This window comes from Oncorhynchus clarkii, chromosome 20 (genome assembly GCF_045791955.1).
Source record: "Oncorhynchus clarkii lewisi isolate Uvic-CL-2024 chromosome 20, UVic_Ocla_1.0, whole genome shotgun sequence".
Taxonomy (NCBI): Eukaryota; Metazoa; Chordata; class Actinopteri; order Salmoniformes; family Salmonidae; genus Oncorhynchus; species Oncorhynchus clarkii.
This window is the reverse complement of record NC_092166.1, coordinates 27,290,542-27,309,386: the sequence shown is the minus strand read 5'-3', so window position 1 is coordinate 27,309,386 and position 18,845 is coordinate 27,290,542. Positions and strand designations below refer to the sequence as shown.

Genomic DNA, 18,845 nt, shown 5'->3' with positions numbered 1-18,845 from the left:
TAGGTGCAATATAAGAAAATATAAAACAATTACAAAGTGTGAGTGAGAGGTCTAACTGGTGGCCACACACACACACACACACAAATCACTAAATGATTCCAATGCACTTTAGGAGTCAAGAAAAAAAGCCTTAAACTAGAAAGTGGCTGAATGACTTTCTGAAAGTAATGCAATTTGGCATTTAGCTGAGCAGAACATGCAATAAAATCACACACACACACACACACATATATACACACACACACACACACACACACTAATTCACTGTAGGATGACGAAACATTGATAAGCAAAACATTTTAGGGGCACAGGATTAAATTCATTTGATCCTTTAAATTATTGATAGGGAGGAAAGCATCTCACCTTTCTCAAAGATCTCCTTCAGCACGCCTCTCTTAATCAGCTCCTCTCTGCTTTGCCTTACCGACATCTTCCTCTCCAACGCTGAAGGAAAAACATGGGAGAAAGCATGAGGATTGTTAAATCATGTAAACATAAATTATATCAATGGTGCAGATGCAGTTGTGTGTGCAGGAGCATTCGTATATGGAAAAACATCACTCAAACCTACACGGTAACCCTTGATTAAAGTTGTTGTAAAGCGGTGTTCCAACTATTTGGCCCCCCTCCAAATTCTGAGCAATTTTTTTTTTTTTTTTTTTTTTTTTTTAACAAGTGTTTTATTTAAAAAAAATATATATATTGAAATAAAGTAAATGTAAATCAGCACCAAGTGATTTTTATTGAGGAAATCTGTTCCAAAAGAGGTACAGTGCCTTCAGAAAGTATTCACACCCCTCGATGACTTCTACATTTTGTTGTGTTCCAGCCTGAATGTAATAATTGATTACATTTGTCATCACTGGCCTACACACAATACCCCATAATGTCAAAGTGGAATTATGTTTTTCAAAATGTTTACAAAATTCATAAATGAAAAGATGAAATTGTCTTGAGTCAATACTGATTTAACCCCTTTGTTATGGCAAGCCTAAATAAGTTCTGGAGTAAAAAACATTAACAACTCACAAGTTGCATGGACTCACCGGGTGGAATAGTGTTTAACACAATTTTTGAATGACTACTTGACCTCTGTATCCGACACATAATTATCTGTAAGGTCCCTCAGTTGAGAAGTGAATTTCAAAACAGATTAAACCACAAAGACCAGGGAGGTTGTCCAATGCCTTACAAAGGACACCCATTGGTGGAAGGGTAAAAAAAAAAAAAAAGCAGACATTGAATATCCCTTTGAACATGAAGTTATTAATTACACTTTGGATGGTGTACACCCAGTCACTACAAATATACAGGCGTCCTTCCTAACTCAGTTGCTGGAGGGGAAGGAAACCACTCAGGGATTTCACCATGAGGCCAATGGTGACTTTAAAAACAGCTAGAGTTTAAAGGTGATGGCTCAACATTGTAGTTACTCCACATACTTGTACAGAATACAAATATTCCAAAACATGCATCCTGTTTGCAACAAGGCACTAAAGTAATACTGAAAAAAAATGAATACAAAGTGTTCTGTTTGGGGTAAATCACTCAATATTTACAAGCATAGTTGTGGCTGCATCATGTTATGGGTATGCTTGTAATCGTTAAGGGCTGGGGATGTGTTTTAACGGAATGACACTAAGCACAGGAAAAATCTTAGAGGAAAACCTGGTTCAGTCTGCCTTCCACCAGACACTGAGAGATGAATTCACTTTTCAGCAGGACAATAACCTAAAACAAGGCCAAACCTAAATTGGAGGTGTTTACCAAGAAGACAGTGAATGTTCCGGAGTTACAGTTTTGACTTAAATCTGCTTGAAAATCTATGCTAAGACTTGTAAATGGCTGTCTAGCAATGGTCAACAACCTATGACAGAGCTTGAAGAATTAAAGATTTTAAAAAAAAATTAAAAATTAAATGGGCAAATATTGTACAGTCCAGGTGTGCAAAGCACTTAGAAACTTACCAAGAAAGACAGCTGTAGTGGCTACCAAAGGTGATTCAGGGGTGTGAATAATTATGTAAATTAGATCTCTATTTCAATACATTTGAAAAATGTCTAAAACATGTTTTCACTGTCATTATGGGATAGTGTGTAGACGGGTGAGAGAAAAAAAGAAAAAAAAAATCGCTTGAATAGATTTTGAATCCAGGCTGTAACAAAATGTGGAGTAAGTCAAGTGGTATGACTGCTTTCTGAAGACACTGTATATGATCATATACTCATATTAAGCAAGGTTTGAAATGATTATGTTTTAGTCAAAAATATCTGTTTGGCCTTCTTGAACTCAATTTGCAGTCTACAAAATTATTTGTAATTATGTTCCGGCCTCCTGACCATCCACTTTTTAAATGCATTTTATTTTAGTTAAATTAAAATGGTCCTGTGGCTAAATCTAGTTGGTGATCCCTGTTGTAGAGCTAATCATACGATTAGAGAAACAAGCATGAGGATTATGTTGGATCACCCACATCATCAATTAGTTAATATTGGCAATTTTACCCTGGTCATTTCCATAATGTGTTCACTTGGCTCCCAACACTGATCTGCACACTTGGAACTGAGCACACACACACACACACGTCACTGGCACTCTGGTCATCACGGGTACAGTGCGTCACACTATGTTCCCAAGAGGTCATGCATTCACCATAGGGACACGGGTGACGAGGGATGGGTGCAAAAAATTGAACACACTCAGTTTCACATAGCCTTTACGTAGTCTAAAATATTATGAATCAATGCCCAACTGCCCATCAAAATCAAGCAGAAGAATTTCATTTAAAAAAAAAAAGTTGAGCCTGTTGAAATACTCATGTCTAACATAATTCAGTTGGAAAGCAATGTATCAACTCAAGGTTTTTCTTCAAAAGGCATGAAGATCTTAACCTCATTTGTAATAATGAAAGAGAATAATATAAGAGCAATGCAACACCTCCCAAAGTAATGCATTATGTGTGAGCATGTCAAGCAGACATATCCCAAAGCTAACCCTTCTATATTTAGATCTCAGTAGTTGAGGGACATTATCTAGCGCTGGGCTGAACCCAGGCAGTTCAGCATCACGGTTGTCACTTAAAAATCTACCCCTGCAAAGGAACCAATTAAGAATGTGAAATGAGGATCAGCAAGAACATTTGAGCAGCACACTGCGCAACATTCTCCCTGCAGACCACCAGCTCTTGTTCAAGTGAGATTACTCTGTGTGTGTGCGTGTGTGTGTGTGTGTGTAGTCAAACGTATAGTACGTGTGCATGCAAATGTGGTGTGCACATGTGAGTGGACTAAGGAGCCGCCTGCAACACTTGACAGTAGGGGCCAGGGCCAATGCTAATGGACGTTCACCAAAATTATTAGAACCCAAAACATTTTGGTCCCTCAATCCCCTCCACATGCCCCCCCCCCCCCTCCAAACCCACCGCTCAGTCAATACACTGTGTGGATTATAACTAATGGCTTAAACTCAAAAGGGAAGGCACACATGAGAATGATTTTAAAATGTCAGAAAACTGTTGTGAGCCTCTAGTGCAGCCAGTTGGAGTGAACCCAGGTGTTCTAAAATGTCACATTGAATAAAGTTATCGTAACCTTATGTTTCATTATGAGCTCCTCCAGGACACCCAGATATTTAATACACCTTCCAAACTTCAAAGGCTACCCAGCGAAACTCGTTGGGGATGGTCTGGAAGCCACGGGTTGGCTGCCGCAGAGATGGTTTGGCAAGTAGACAGGATCAAAACATCCCTACACCATCCAGAAAGAGTCACCTCTACGGGAGCCTCAGGAGAAATGGAATTTGGGTAGTGTGCAAAAATGTCATTTTGCAGAAATGGACTGCTGTACAAAAATAAAAATGCCATGAGAAGGATCTCCACCTACATACTAGTACAGCAGTCAGGCAGAGGAGTAGGAAAGCACTGTTAGAAAAAAAAACACAAAAAAACTTCCTACCACCCTATACCAAGAGGAAGTCAGCCAGTTTCAATGATGGGAGTGTGTGGAGTAGATCAATACCTCCACTCTCCTGGTGTGTGAAGGATATGGCTGAGGGAGGAGCAGGCCGTTTGGGTCTAAATGGCCTCATTCAATAAAGCACCAATCACGTCCCTCTGTCTAATTCACAACGTCGGTCACAAGCTGGCCAATCAAATGATAATGATTCTGTAATGGCAGCTGTGGCAAATCACGAGATCACATTTGTAACAGCCAGGAATGAAAATCACAGAGGTATTGCCGCACTGCTGTGAGGCTAGGGGGGAGTGTTACAACCAAGATTATTGGTAGAGACTGGTGGTCACCATGATATTCTCTTTTTAGATAGGCCTCAAACCTAAATATATATCTTAGTTTGTGACAGAAAATTCACATTAAGCCTCATCTAAATTCTATCAAACCGCTACATTTAACACAACAGATACATTGCTACTCTGATTAGCATGATTTGAGTTTATAAAATCAGAACAGACAAGGAGCAAACAGGCTTCACAAAATATTTCCCATGATTCCAAGCTGCTGAATATTGAAGGTAAATCGGGTTGTGTGAGAGAATGTCAAAACGCATTCTGAGATTACATTTAAAATGTGATCCAAAGGGGGAGAGTAATTACCAAAAGGTTTATGACATAACGGCTTGCGTAGCGATGATGGGATATGCGCAGTTATGCAATAATTCCACTGATTCGGAACAAACCTCGGCCAGCTATGTCTTCAGGTTTGTCACAAAACATGTGGTTCAAGAAAATGGGAACGGAAAGAATATTACTGTACACTTAGAAATAAATTATTCAGTGTTCACAGAAAACTACAAAACCACCAGTTGTCGCTCGGTTCCAGAAACCGTATTAAAAACGTATATTCCACAGTAATAGTGTGCGAGTTGGCTCAGACCCAGAGCTTGAAAAAGTGACAATGTGAAGTCAAGAGTTATTCTTTCCACAGTCCGTTCACAGTAAACCTTGGCGATCATGGCTAAACTAACTACCCATGATCTGCACCGAGATGAGCAGATTACGAAGTCATTGGAGGGACTCGTCTCGGAGCATATTAAATGAAACTGGCATCGACTTGCAAATGCTACACTTAGTTTTAGAGAGAAATCTATTCTGCTGTGAATTGACCCAGATAGAGGAGAGGCAGAACATTCTCTACAGCATCAAGCCCCAGGCATGGGATATGCAATGGGAGGCTTTTAGCGAGGCAATTCACTCACCAGTTAGCCTCACAAAACCACTGAAAAACTTCCATGCCACGTCACAGAGATGTTGTGGTGCTTACATCTGGAGTCAAGCATCTGTTTAGGGAAAGCTAGAGAGGGTTTTTGTACACAAGTGACAAAGCAGTGTGTGGCTGTTATGGCATCTGGTGGCATTACCTTTCGTTTCCCTTTTCTTTTTTTTTTTAGAACAGGCAGCTATGAATTATTCTAATGATTTATTCAAATGCAGCTTGAGGACCGCTGCCCATCCTGAGCCTAAACCCAACAATCATGGAGCATACAGCAGGTCTAGCTACATAACATGAAAAACAAAAGGAATCCAAAATAATCTGCATTTTCAATGGCATTCAAAATAAAAGGAATCTTTAATATATATATATATATATATATATATATATATTTTGAATGGGCTACATTAAATACAAACCTAGGAGTGGTCAGATTGGTGCCCTGCCCACCCAGGGAATGAAGCCTGATCCATTAACCTCTAGTTCCGTTCCATAAGATCACTTGACTACCTGACAGACAGGGAATAGGGCAGGAGGCACAGCTGTCAGTTCTCTCAGTATTCAGAGTACTGTTGCTAGCGCACTCCTGGAGTTATGAGTAAAGCCCCCTCCTGCCTGACTAGAATACATAATCCTCTTGTGCACATTCACATTATCCAATTACCTGGCTGGAACATCTGCACGCCCAGCAGCTGGTCTGCTTCCTGCCTGTAGTCAGAGTCCCAATGATAAACATCATGAAACAAATCACCAGAAGAGAAAAAAAACAGCCAAGCCAAACAAGGAGTCATGTTCAGCAAGGATAACCCTTGACCAATGAGCAAACCTAAGCTTAGCTCAATATTTCAGTTTAAAACTTCTGCACAATCAACGACCACATTTACATGCACATAGTATTCCAGATAAAAATCTCTAAAATCCCGGTTATTAAGGTCTAATTCAGGAACATCCTTTACATACACCTTTGATATCCTGCTCACGAGTATCTCTGTAACCATGAATAAACTTTTTTTTATTTTTTTTTTTAAATGAGGTGCGATTAAATAACAAAAACATTGCTTATAATGTCCAACATTTGGCAGGCTATAATTACTGTTGATACACGTGGCTTCTCTTTTTTCATTCCTTATAGTTGCACTATGCAGTAATCGCGCTGCCATTTCCTGGTTACTGAAAAACTTGAATAGTTTGCCTAATTTCAGTTTGTGAAAAGAATAAGCTAGTATAGTGTAGAGAATCATTACACCATCTAAACCTCTGAAATATTTCCCATAACCAAAAATATTGTTTCAACTGGTATACAAAACCGAAATGATTTTTTTTTAAATATTTTTTTAAACTTAACAGGAAGCATAGAAATAGCATACATAGAAAGTTCTACCACTTCTTAGACTTGCTTTCAAGTAGAATGATCGAGCTCAAACTCACATTTCCATGTGAATTTGGTCAGATAACACAAAAAGTTACATATTGCCACTTTAATGCTCTAGAATACTCAAAGCCGTGCTCACCAGAAAATCAATAGAATGAAGGCATCATCAACAATCTAGTTGACATCAGAAAAGTCCTTTCATTTCTGCCAGAGTGAGGAGGTTTAGGGACCGGGGAGATTTACCACACAAACTTTCCAAATGCAGTTTGTAGGCCAGTTTTAAGGAAATGTAAAAGCTGTGAAAATTATCCAGCATGTTACTTAAAGTATTTCAGTTAGTCTTGATGCATATTTAATGTGGTTGAAAAGTAAAAATGTAATTTTACTGCATGAAACACTTCATACTGCAGGAGTTTATATTATAATAGGCTACAGTCTGCTTAATCTAACAATCTAATAAATAATTATACCTTTTCATGTCTTTATTGAACACACCGTGTATGTTGGAAAAAGTATGTGAACCCTTGGATTTAATTTAACTGGTTGACCTTCCTTTGGCAGCAATAACCTCAACCAAACGTTTTCTGTAGCTGCGGATTAGACCTGCACAACATTCACAGGAGGAATTTTGAACCATTCCACTTTACAAAACTGTCAGTTCAACAATATTCTTGGGATGTCTGGTGTGAACCGCTCAAGGTTATGCCACAGCATCTCAAATCAGGTTGAGGTCAGGACTGACTGGGCCACTCCAGAAGGCGTATTTTCTTCTGTTGAAGCCATTATGTTGTTGATTTACTACTGTGTTTTGGGTCGTTGTCCTGTTGCGTCACCAAACTTCTGTTGAGCTTCAATTGGCGGACACATAGCCTTACATTCTCCTGCAAAATGTCTTGATAAAACTTGGGAATTCCTTTTTCTGTTGATGATCGCAAGCTGTCCAGGCCCTGAGGCAGCAAAGCAGTTCAAAACCATGACGCTCCCTCCACCATACTTTACAGTTGGGATGAGGTTGATGTTGGTGTGCGGTGCCTTTTTCTCTTCACACAGTGTTGTGTTCCTTCCAAACAACTTTTGTTTAATTTGTCCACAGAATATTTTGCCAGTAGCGCTGTGGAACATCCAGGTGCTCGTGCGAACTTCAGACGTGCAGCAATGTTTTTTTTGGACAGTGGCTTCTTCCGTGGTGTCCTCCCAAGAACATCATTATTTTTTAGTGTTTTACGTATCGTAGACTCAGATGTTAGCATGTTCCAGAGATTTCTGTTAGTCTTTAGCTGACACTCTAGGATTCTTCTTAACCTCATTGAGCATTCTGCGCTGTGCTCTTGCAGTAATCTTTGCAGGACGGCCACTCCTAGGGAGAGTAGCAACAGTGCTGAACTTCCTCCATTTATAGACAATTTGTCTTACCGTGGAATGATGAACATCAAGGCTTTTAGAGATTATTTGTAACCCTTTCCAGCTTTATGCAAATCTTAGGTATTCTGAGATCTTTTGTTCGAGGCATGGGCCACTTCAGGCAATGCTTCATGTGAATAGCAAACTCACATTTTGTGAGTGTTTTTTGATATTGCAGGGCAGCTCTAACCAACATCTCCAATCTCATCTCATTGATTGGACTCCAGGTTGGCGGAGTCCTGACGCCAATAAGCTTTTGGAGAAGCCATTAGCCTAGGGGTTCACATACTTTTTCCACCCTACACTGCGAATGTTTAAATTATGTATTCAATAGAGACAAGAACAATACAATAATGTGTACGTTATTAGTTTAAGCACACTGTATATTGTTGTGATTTGGTGAGGAAGATCAGAACACCATTTTTTGACCAATTTATGCAGAAATCCAGGTAATTCCAAAAGGGTATACATACTTTTCCTTGAAACTGTAAATGAAATGTTTCCAACTATTATGGTCCCATCTGAACTTTATACAGTGATACTATGCAAAACTGAGTCTGCACAGACATGGAAAAACAACAATAAATGGTATAAGATGTTTACATGCTACAGTACCCAGTCTAAGATCAGCATATCCCAGGTATCTTATTCAGGTTACTCATAACCGGGATAGGAGCCGAGTTGGGTTATTGTAAAAACGGGATATGATGGTTTATAAGAGTCAACTCAAAAACACAAATAATAAACAGGATGTTGGTGCGCATGTAAACGTGGTCAATGTCAGTGGACAACAGAGACCACTGCTGTAAAACATGAGCTCAGCAGTCTCCATATAGCCTACCCTGGTTCTAATTTGTCAAACAGAGCTCCATCCTAGCATAAAATAAATATTGTTTGTTGCAAATGCATCCAAAAACAGCCACCTACAATGTCCTCTCCAGTGTTTGAAAACAAACATCCGCACAGTGTAGAAAGGGCCTGAAGTGAAAAGCTCTTACAGAAGCCAGTCCAATGGAAAAAGCTAGTAGGTCTCAATATGCCGTTAGTGTAACCAGTAGGAAAAATAAAAGGCGACTAGATTATACAGACTAAACAAAAAAAAGATACTACATAGAGAGAAGTCTTGTTCATTGGGCTTTATCGTTGATTTAACACAACAACAAATTGTGTTAAAGTTTGCTGCTCCATTTCACTCAGGAGAGGGAGAAAGAAAAAAAAAATCTGGGCTTAAACATTCAGTCGACACCATGCATACAAAGCGGAAAGAGAGCGAAGAGTCGTGAAGTCAAGGTGTCAGCTTTCACTCAGAGCCATTGGACTGTCAGAGTACCCGAGGCTAGAGTAAAGTGTTGGGTCAGCAATACGAACCAGACTCAAAGCTAAGAGCAAGAAGGCGACAGTCACAGTAGAGAAGCCCTCAACACCTTAAGTGAACAAAGAAAAAAAAAAGAAGTGCATATCACATCATTGCCAATCTCTAAAATCACTGACTGATGAATGATCAACTGCATGAATAGGAAATGTGAACACTAAAGAAAGCACCATTAAATCCAGTTCTACCCAGCACAGCTTCAGGGAAGAAAACTCTTGGGAAAAGAGAAGCGGGGTAACATCAAAACCTTCAGTAGCGCCTGGAGGAGCAAGAACCCAAATATAGAGAGGAGTTGAGCTCTCCACCTCACTGACCTAATGGAAAGTCTGAGTGAGGGAGCTGATTCAGAACACCAAGACATCTTGCAATCTTTTCATGTCCAGTGGATAGTCAGGCGAGGGCAGTAAAATTGACAGGGGAAGAGGTCAGATTGTCAGGGGAGTTCACACCAAGGCCAGCGGCAAACCAGGGCCGTGTGCAGAATATCTAAGAAGCGCTCACATCTTGGGCCCTTACCTGCAGAGGTCTGCCTGAACTTCTCACTCTTCTTCTTCCTCCACTTCCAGGGCTTGAGGAGACGGCCCAGAGTGGCAAACTTGCTGCGGCGGCGGATGGGCGGGGTGTGCGTGCCAGGGACCAGGGACTCAGAGCGCATTGCGGCCAGCCTCTCGACCTCCTCCGCTGTAGGGACACAGGAGAAAAGGGTTAGGGTGTTTTCACATTATAGTCCTCTTTAAAAGAACCGATTTCAGTGAACTCTGGGGCGAAGCAAAAAAATCCAAAGAACTCCATTCTCTCTGGATTCACACTACCCTTGGCTTTAAAATGAGGACTTGGCTCTCTTGCCAGTTCACTTCAAGATTGTTGTGGTCCAAGTCCTCTTTGCAATCACTTGCTATGTTTAGAAAGGAACCAAGATCTTTTTTAAACATTCACTCAGTGCACTCTTGGTAAATCAAAATTGTATTGGTCACATACACATATTTAGCAGATGTTATGGTGTAGTGAAATGCTTATGTTCCTAGCGCCAACAGTGCAGAAATATCTAACAATTCACAACAATACACAAACCTAAAAGTAAAAGAATGGAATTAAGAAATATATACATATTAGGATGGAAATGTCAGAATGGCATTGACTAAAATAGAGTTAAATACATATGAGATAAGTAAAGCAGTATGTAAACACTATAAAAGTGACTAGTTGTGGGTGCAGTGACTAGTGTTCCATTATTAAAGTGGCCAGTGTTCCATGTCTATGTACAATAGGGCAGCAGCCTCTAAGGTGCACAGTTGAATAACTGGGTGGTAGCCGGGTAGTGACAATGACTAAGGTTCAGGGCAGGTTACTGGGTGGAGGCTGGCTAGTGATGGTTATTTAACAGGGATGGCCTTGAGATAGAAGCAGTTTCAGTCTCTCGGTCTCAGCTTTGATGAACATGTATGGACCTTGCCTTCTGGATGATAGCGGGATGAACAGGCAGTGGCTCGGGTAGTTTGTCCTTGATGATCTTTTTGGCATTCCTGTGACATCAGGTGCTGTAGGTGTCCTGGAGGGCAGGTGGTGTGCACCACGTGAACTGTTGGGCAGACTGCACCACCCACTGGAGAGCCCTGTGGCTGCGAGTGGTGCATTTACCGTACCAGGCGGTGATACAGCCCAATAGGATGCTCTCAAAAGCTGTTGCACCTTCGCCACACTATCTGTGTGGGTGGACCATTTCAGATTGTCCGTGATGTGTACACCAAAGAACTTGAAGCTTTCCACCTTCTCAGCTGCGGTCCCGTTGATGTGGATAGGGTCATGCTCCCTCCGCGGTTTCCTGAAGTCCACGATCAGCTCCTTCGTTTTGTTGACGTTGAGGGAGAAGTTATTTTCCTGGCATCACGCCGCCAGGTCCCTCACCTCCTCCCTGTAGGCTGTCCCCGTCGTTGTTGGTAATCAGGCCTAATACCTGTACCAGGCCTAAAGTTGTGTCTTGATGATTGAATACAGAGTGCAGGACAAGCCACACCACCAGGACAGGTTATCGGACAGCCAGGGATGTACCTACATAAAGTTTGAATGATAATACTTTGCATTTAGCTAAAAAATATATACATTACAGGATAAATGAAAGAATAATCATTGCAGATTAAATAATGCTGGTGTACTCCAAATTGCACATTTGTTCATGGCAGTTTGTGGTACTAATGTGAGGGGCTATGGCAGGGGAAACGATGTTGCAGTAGTCTACTGCTTGATCTGAGAATAATAAGTGAACCTGGCGAGAGTAAACAGACCTGTGTATTATCAGACAGCATAATGCAGGATATATTCAGAATCTGAACAGCAGGAAGCTGCATGCTGCGGATTAGTCCGCATTAGCTTGCCAAAAAAACAGACCAGGGAGAAATAATCGTGTTTAGCCTACTAGCTCCTTATAGTCACTAGAGCGTTTGTCCTCCTTTGATGTAGTTTTTGATATCAAGAGGAGTAATTGAAGAGAAAACGTGCTCGAGCTAATAGCAACAGAATAAGTGATAAGGCATCCATATTGAAACGACAGACTCTCCCAGACTTGTCCTGATAAAAGCAGAGCGTTGGCCTATGCTACAGTCGTAATCCACATACGCATCACCTCTACACTGAACAGGACTAGTCTCTGGCGGTCTATACTTACAAAACGTGTGCTTAAAACTTGCAATTTGTTAGCTTCTCATGAGATAACTTGTTACAGACCAAGTGTGCTATGTTAAGTGTACCATTTATTTTAATCTACTGTAAAACTATTTGGTGGAATGTGCTTTGTGGCTGCCCGAATGTTAAATTTGCTTGGACTCTCGTGTTCCATTTGTACATGTGTATTTGCATGGCACAACCAAAAAGAAACTAAGCATCACACAGTTCCTTCTCCCTAAATTCCCTTTCCCCTCCGAGTCTCATTCACTCAAATGCTTTCCGACACACACACACACGCGCGCTCCAGTTAGGCCTGAAAAAATAAATGCCTATAAAAACCATATCTAACTGATGGGATACACAAGCTACATTCCTTGCCAAATGACAGTTATCACAAATTCAAAATCGGCTGGTTGATTAAAGTAGGAAAATATGTGTTCCAACAACGAGCTGCAGTTTTGTAATAATTACGTCCCATCGATTTTCCGCTTATGCTACTTAGCGAACTTCTAGTGCCATATAGAATTGGTAAGCCAGCGGTCAGAGACCTTTTCGGAGTTAAGATCACAGCGTGAAAATGCAAGCTGAGAACTAACGCTCAGATTATTTTTATACATTTTTTAAACAACTTAAAAAAACATAAGCCTAAGCAACATTAGCCAATTAAAAACAGAACTGTAGCAATGAGGTTTGTGCAGTAAGCTATATCCCAAATACGTTATCAAGAAGGCAGTAATCTCAGCAGGGGCGCTTGCTTGTAGAAGCCTATTGCCCTATTGCTTGAATTGCCCTGCCAATCTTCTCCTCAGACCATGTAGGTATATGATCACACTGGTAATAGATAATTTGTTGCATTACTTGTGAGGCAAAGCTGAGTGAGCAATATTAGTTTTTTTTTTTTTTACTGGCTGCCCCTCACCCGACTCACTGTCCCTCATCCCTCCCTTTGCTGAGAAAAGGGAACAGTCTTCCAGCTGATGGCGAAACTTAAGTGGGACTGCATTATTTCTGCCTCATGCACCAATTCATATTGTTACTCCGATGACCAAAGAAAGGGAAATATTCCTAAAAAAAACATTTTTATTTTTAAAGACCAGCCGCAAATATGAAAGTTAGCTTATTGAAACACTTTTCTGTACTCATTCATTGCAGCTGCAGTGCTGGTTGTAGCGTGAGTGGAAGTAGGGAGAACATTGATGCTGAATCAGAACAAAAGCTCTGCTGTATCGTTGAGTCTCTAGTCATGGTTTTAAATGTTTGGAAATCTCACATGATCAACTTTGCTGTGCGTTCGAGGCTTCTTTTTTACAGTCTATGGCACAAGGCAACTGTGCAGATGCAGTGATCTGAGCCATATGATTGGCCAGCGGTAGGCCTATTAGGTGCACTTGATTTGCTTTCTGGGCCTGCCGAGTTGGTCGGAGTTCTACCTTCAGACACATGAAATTATTAAAAACCTTTCCGGCACTATGGCTGCTAAATCAAGTGCACCTACAAGCAACAGCATGAAATACAAATTGGAACTCAAGGATTTCTCTTTTTTTTTTTAACTTACAATTTTGATTTGAAAACATTTTTGTATTTGTCACATGCAGCGAATAGAACAGGTACAGTGAAATGCTTACTTACAAGCCCTTAGCCAACAATACAGTTAAGAAAAATACAGAAAATAAATAAAAGTAACAATTAAAGAGCAGCAGTAAAATAACAATAGTGAGGCTATATACAGAGTCAATGTGCAGGGGCACCGGTTAGTCGAAGAAATATGTACATGCAGGTAGAGTTATTCTATGACTACGCATAGATAATAAACAGAGTAACAGCAGCATTAAAGAGGGGGGGGGGGGGCAATGCAAATAGTCTGGGTAGCACTTTGATTAGCTGGTCAGGAGTCTCATGGCTTGGGGGTAGAAGCTGTTTAGGAGCCTCTTGGACCTAGATCTGGTGCTCCGGTACTGCTTGCCGTGCGGTAGCAGAGAGAACAGTCTATGACTTGGGTGTCTGGAGTCTTTGATCATTTTTAGGGCCTTCCTCTGACACCACCTCGTATAGAGGTCCTAGATGGCAGGCAGCTTGGCCCCAGTGATGTATTGGGCCATACGCACTACCCTCTGTAGTGCCTTGAGGTCAGAGGCCGAGCAGTCGCCATACCAGGCAGTGAAGCAACCAGTTAGGATGCTCTCGATGGTGCAGCTGTAAAACCTTTTGAAGATCTGAGGACCCATGCCAAATCTTTTCAGTCTCCAAATTGAGCCCAGTTTGAAAATAAATATGAGAATAACCGTTCCATGCACATCACTTCGATGGAAACTTTTCCCATTTTGAAAAATATTATTTTCTATTTTATTCTGTTATATTACATCATGTTTTTATTTCATATAAAATAGGTGTCTTGACAGTGATAAGGGCTCAGGGGAAAAAAATGTTTTACTAAACCTGGCTGAGCTTCTACAAGCAAACGCCCCTGCTGAGGTAACTGTTTTTTTGAAGACAGTGTTTCAAAATATAACCAGTTGATATTACAGTTTCAATATACTAATCTTAAAAATGACACTTTCTTTTAATAATTGACTGAATAGTGTATATGGTTATGATAAATTAGGCAATGTTGCCATATAAATAAATGCACAAATTTTTCCAGTGCGAGCCTTGTTATAAAAATGTTGTTTTCTTCATTCAAGTGCTAATTTTTTAATGTATTTTTTTATAAATAAAAAATGTACGAGTACTAGAACAGGCAAAAATTGCCAAGGGCCCATCCCCAATATAGAATACAGCGGAGATTCTACATCGTTCATGTCGGCGAGACCTCGGACCGACATCTTCCCAGTGTACCAACACTCTCCAAACTACATAATCCTCACGCAATATGATACATTGTCCAAACACGTGCGCTTTCTGGTTTTGGAATAGCAAAATAGCAAAACATATTGGCACCTACGTTTCGTATTGTGAGGTCCTTGGCAATTCCCAGCCCCAGTAAAACAAAATACATCAGAATAAGTAGTCAGAATGCTGAATAAACTTAATTTAAACATACTCTACCCGTTCGCTGATTTCGTACTTACTTGACAATATCCACAGGAACGTATTATCGATCAAAACAAGGGTCTGTGTGTGGCTCTCAAGATTGGTTTGTTCATCACCTGAGGCATATGCACAAGGCGTAAATACATCACACGACGCATGTATACTAACCAAAGTCTTGGAAGTGTTTACAGCAGAGTTCCCCAACTGCCCAAAATTGGCCCGCGGGTGATTTTATTTGCCCCTCCCACAGTTGAGCAAAAGTCTTTACAAGTGATTTTGGAAATATGATCCAAAGTAGTCCCACGTATAATAGAGATATGTGATCGTATACATGTAACCAAGGTTTGAAATTGTTTTTGTCAAATATATCGTTTTGGGAATCTTGTGGTCCATTTTAAGTCGACAAATTATTTGTGATTATGTTCCCTGACCTTCCACTCAAGAGAATATTTAAATAAAAATATGCCCGGGGCTGAATCTCATTGATAATACCCATTTTATATGGTATTGCGCATGTGCCAGGGTTTTGCAAAGTCTATTTAGTAATAGTTTCCTGTGGATATTATTTGGACATTAGGACCAACTGCATAGACAACCAGTAGAGTAAGTTCAAATGGAACTTATTTAACATTCTGGCTTGTAAGAAAACCTCTTTCACAGTTTGATGTATTAGACACACACACACACACACCTAGAAAGTCACCGCCATATAACAGTCAATAGTGAGTTATATACTTGAGTAATAATATAGGCAAGGTCTGCCCTGATGACAGCCATGCAATCTGCCACCTCAGTCATCACTAGCTCAGGGACAGGGCGACAGTGTCAGTGTCACACCACCCCTGCCATGTGCAGACAGACACCGCCACTGACCACAGCGTGCATAATTAAATCACCATGATGGTTGACAAGCGACAACATGGGAGTGTCACTTCACAGGTAGGGAAGGCAGCCGCTCCACCGGGGGTAAATCATGTGAACCAAGGTGGACATGAATGCAGTGAAACAGACTATTACCTAAATGCAGTGCCTGATGCTGCTCACGGCCTCAGCATCACAGCCAACCATCTTAGGAATCCTGCCACATATGTCTATAAATAGATTCAGACTCGATGCTAATTGAATCCAGTGGTGCTTCAAATGACTTCAAATGGAGTCCAAAAAGAGAGAGAGGGGGGGGGGGGGGGGGGGGGGGTTAGACCTGAGCTCAGAAATATTCATAAAAACATTGAAATGCATAGGTGGCAAATGAACAGACAACAACAAAGACAGCCAGCCACACACTTCCTAGATGTGTTGACAGGGATGCAAATTGAAAGCGACATGGTTTATTTTCCCGGCTGCGTTTGGTGAAAAAAAAAATACTCCCATAGTAGCCCATTAACACACCAAACATCCGAGACATCCACCATGTCATATGAGCAGCAGCCAACAAATAAAAAGTACTTTGCAGTCAAAAGTTACACACTTCTTGCAACATAACAAAAACTCAAGAGAATGCTAAGAGAATGCTACAAAGACTAAAAGAGGCTTTAGACTGTAGGCTACCACAGCCCTAGTGTTTCTTTACAAGCATGTATTCTCTGATACACACATCTATACTCCTCTGGCCAGTTTCCCAGAACCAGATTATGCCTAGTCCAGGAACCAAAATGTATCAATCATCTTGGCTGAGTGAGTGACATTCTCCTTCATGTTTGGGTGGGTGGAGTAGAATCAGTAGGGGACTGAGAATGACCACTTTAGGTGCTAATCAGGAGGAGGGGGGGGGGGGTGTAGTGGAGCCTGAGATGGAGGGGGTCATCAAGAGGATTCGTCTGAGTATTAGGTCTGAGTAGTAAACCACAATGCATATTGTGGAGCAGGCTCTTTGTGGTGTTAGAATAAGGCCAATTTTACACACACACCAGTAACCTGCTCCAAAAAGAAAAATATCAGTTCAACAACTCATATCATTTCTCCAAGTCTAAAATGGGTAATGCCATTTAGCTACACTGTAGCTGCTGTTGCATACCACTCTTTCCTAGAAATAATACATTATAGCTGCCAATTTGTCTTGATACATGTGTGGCCCACTACGCATTGTGTCAAACTAAGTGATGTTACATTTATCCCAGAATGCAACAGAATGGCAGTGTAAAGAATAGTATGACCATAATGCAAGTACAGGATTACACATAGCAATGGAGTCAAGGCTCCGCTGGAAAAGTACATTGTGTCTATGAAGGTTACCAGGATTACCAGAATTAAATACATCAAGCAATTTTAATATCAGAACTCTAGGACATATTTAATCGCGGAATGGGCAAACAAGAACTGCGCATGTTACACACCCCCACCCCCCTTATTGAGCGTGTTCAATGAAACCACTCTGTGTTTGATAGCCAGCAGAGCTGAAGACCGTACCACAAAGCATCCATATGCCGCTATAGGCTAGGCTACTCACCGTCCTGGGTATCGTTCGCGCGGCTGCAGTTGCTGCAAATGTGCTTGATCTCTTTCCCGATGTGACAGTGGATCATGAAGGGCATATTGTTATTCTGGTGATGCTGATGGTTGGTTTGTTGCTCTTTCTTATTGTTGTTGAGAGACATCATTCTGACCAGGTAAAATGCCTTCTTCTTCGGTTTCTCAACCGCCACAGGCGTATTGTTTTCCCTGAAGCCCGTGTTGTTGAACCAACTCCCATGCATGATGGTGGGCCCGGGATCCGCAGCCATCGGGTAGTTGGCCGTCTTGAACATAAAGACACGAAAATTGATTCGCGTCTAAATGCAAGGCATACGGGGAGGGGTTTTTAAACAAACGGCGCCTCGACTCCTACCTGACCTCACCCCTTCAACCAATCACGAGGGTTTCGCTCCGCGCGTTTGCAGAACCCATTTCTCTTCTATCAACGACGTCAGATAGAATATTGTAATTTCCACACCTGCACCTGAGGTTCCGATCTAGTGCACTCACACCCGCCTACCTCCGCAATGCCAAGGGCAGAAGTAAAAACCACGGATGCTACTATACTATGATGATGGACCAGTGCCGCTAGAAGACATATCGAGTGTGTGAATTGCAGTGCCTCTGCCTCTCCCTCGGTCCCCATCCTCGTCTGCAAAAATAATCCGCTCACGGCAAGCATAATTGGCTACCCAGTGTTCACTCCTGCAGTTATATTAGTCTACAGACAGAAAGTAAAGGTTCAACATCAAATCCCAAGACTTGATAATGACAAGAATGATTATAGGCTCCAGCTACATGATACACTATATGATCGAAAGTATGTGGACACCTGCTCGGAACATCTCATTCCAAAATCATGGAAATTAATATGGAGTTGGTACCTCCTTTGCTGATATAACAGCCTTCATCCACTCTTCTGGGAAGGCTTTCCACTAAATGATATAACATCTGCAGGGACTTGCTTCCATTCAGCCACAAGCACATTAGTGAGATCGGGCACTAATGTTAGACCTGGCTCACAGTCGGAGTTCCAATTCATTACAAAAGTGTTCAATGGAGTTGAGATCAGGGCTCTGTGCAGGCCAGTCAAGTTCTTCCACACCGATCTCTACAAATCATTTCTGTATGGACCTCGCTTTGTGCATGTGGGCATTGTCATGATGAAACAGGAAAAGGCCTTCCCCAAACTGTTGCCACAAAGTTGGTTGCACAGAATCATCTAGAATGTCATTGTATGCTGTAGCGTTAAGATGCCCCTTCACTGGAACTAAGGGGCCTAGCCCGAACCATGGAAAAACAGCCCCAGACCATTATTCCTCCTCCACCAAAC

At 41.3% G+C, this 18,845-nt stretch overlaps 1 protein-coding gene across 2 annotated transcripts in view; it reads right to left on the bottom strand.

Annotated features, from left to right (window-relative positions):
- Positions 1-17,894, bottom strand: part of LOC139376147 (phosphatase and actin regulator 1-like) — a 49,233-nt gene extending 31,339 nt beyond the window's left edge. For both annotated transcript variants that reach the window (XM_071118389.1, XM_071118390.1), the window contains exons 1-3: positions 17,508-17,894; positions 9,887-10,051; positions 364-444 (exon numbers count right to left, since the gene is read on the bottom strand). In XM_071118389.1, coding sequence (XP_070974490.1) covers positions 364-444; positions 9,887-10,051; positions 17,508-17,805 — 544 coding nt within the window. In that variant the 5' untranslated portion in view covers positions 17,806-17,894. The remainder of the gene's footprint in view (positions 1-363; positions 445-9,886; positions 10,052-17,507) is intronic.
- Positions 17,895-18,845: the final 951 nt, after the last annotated feature.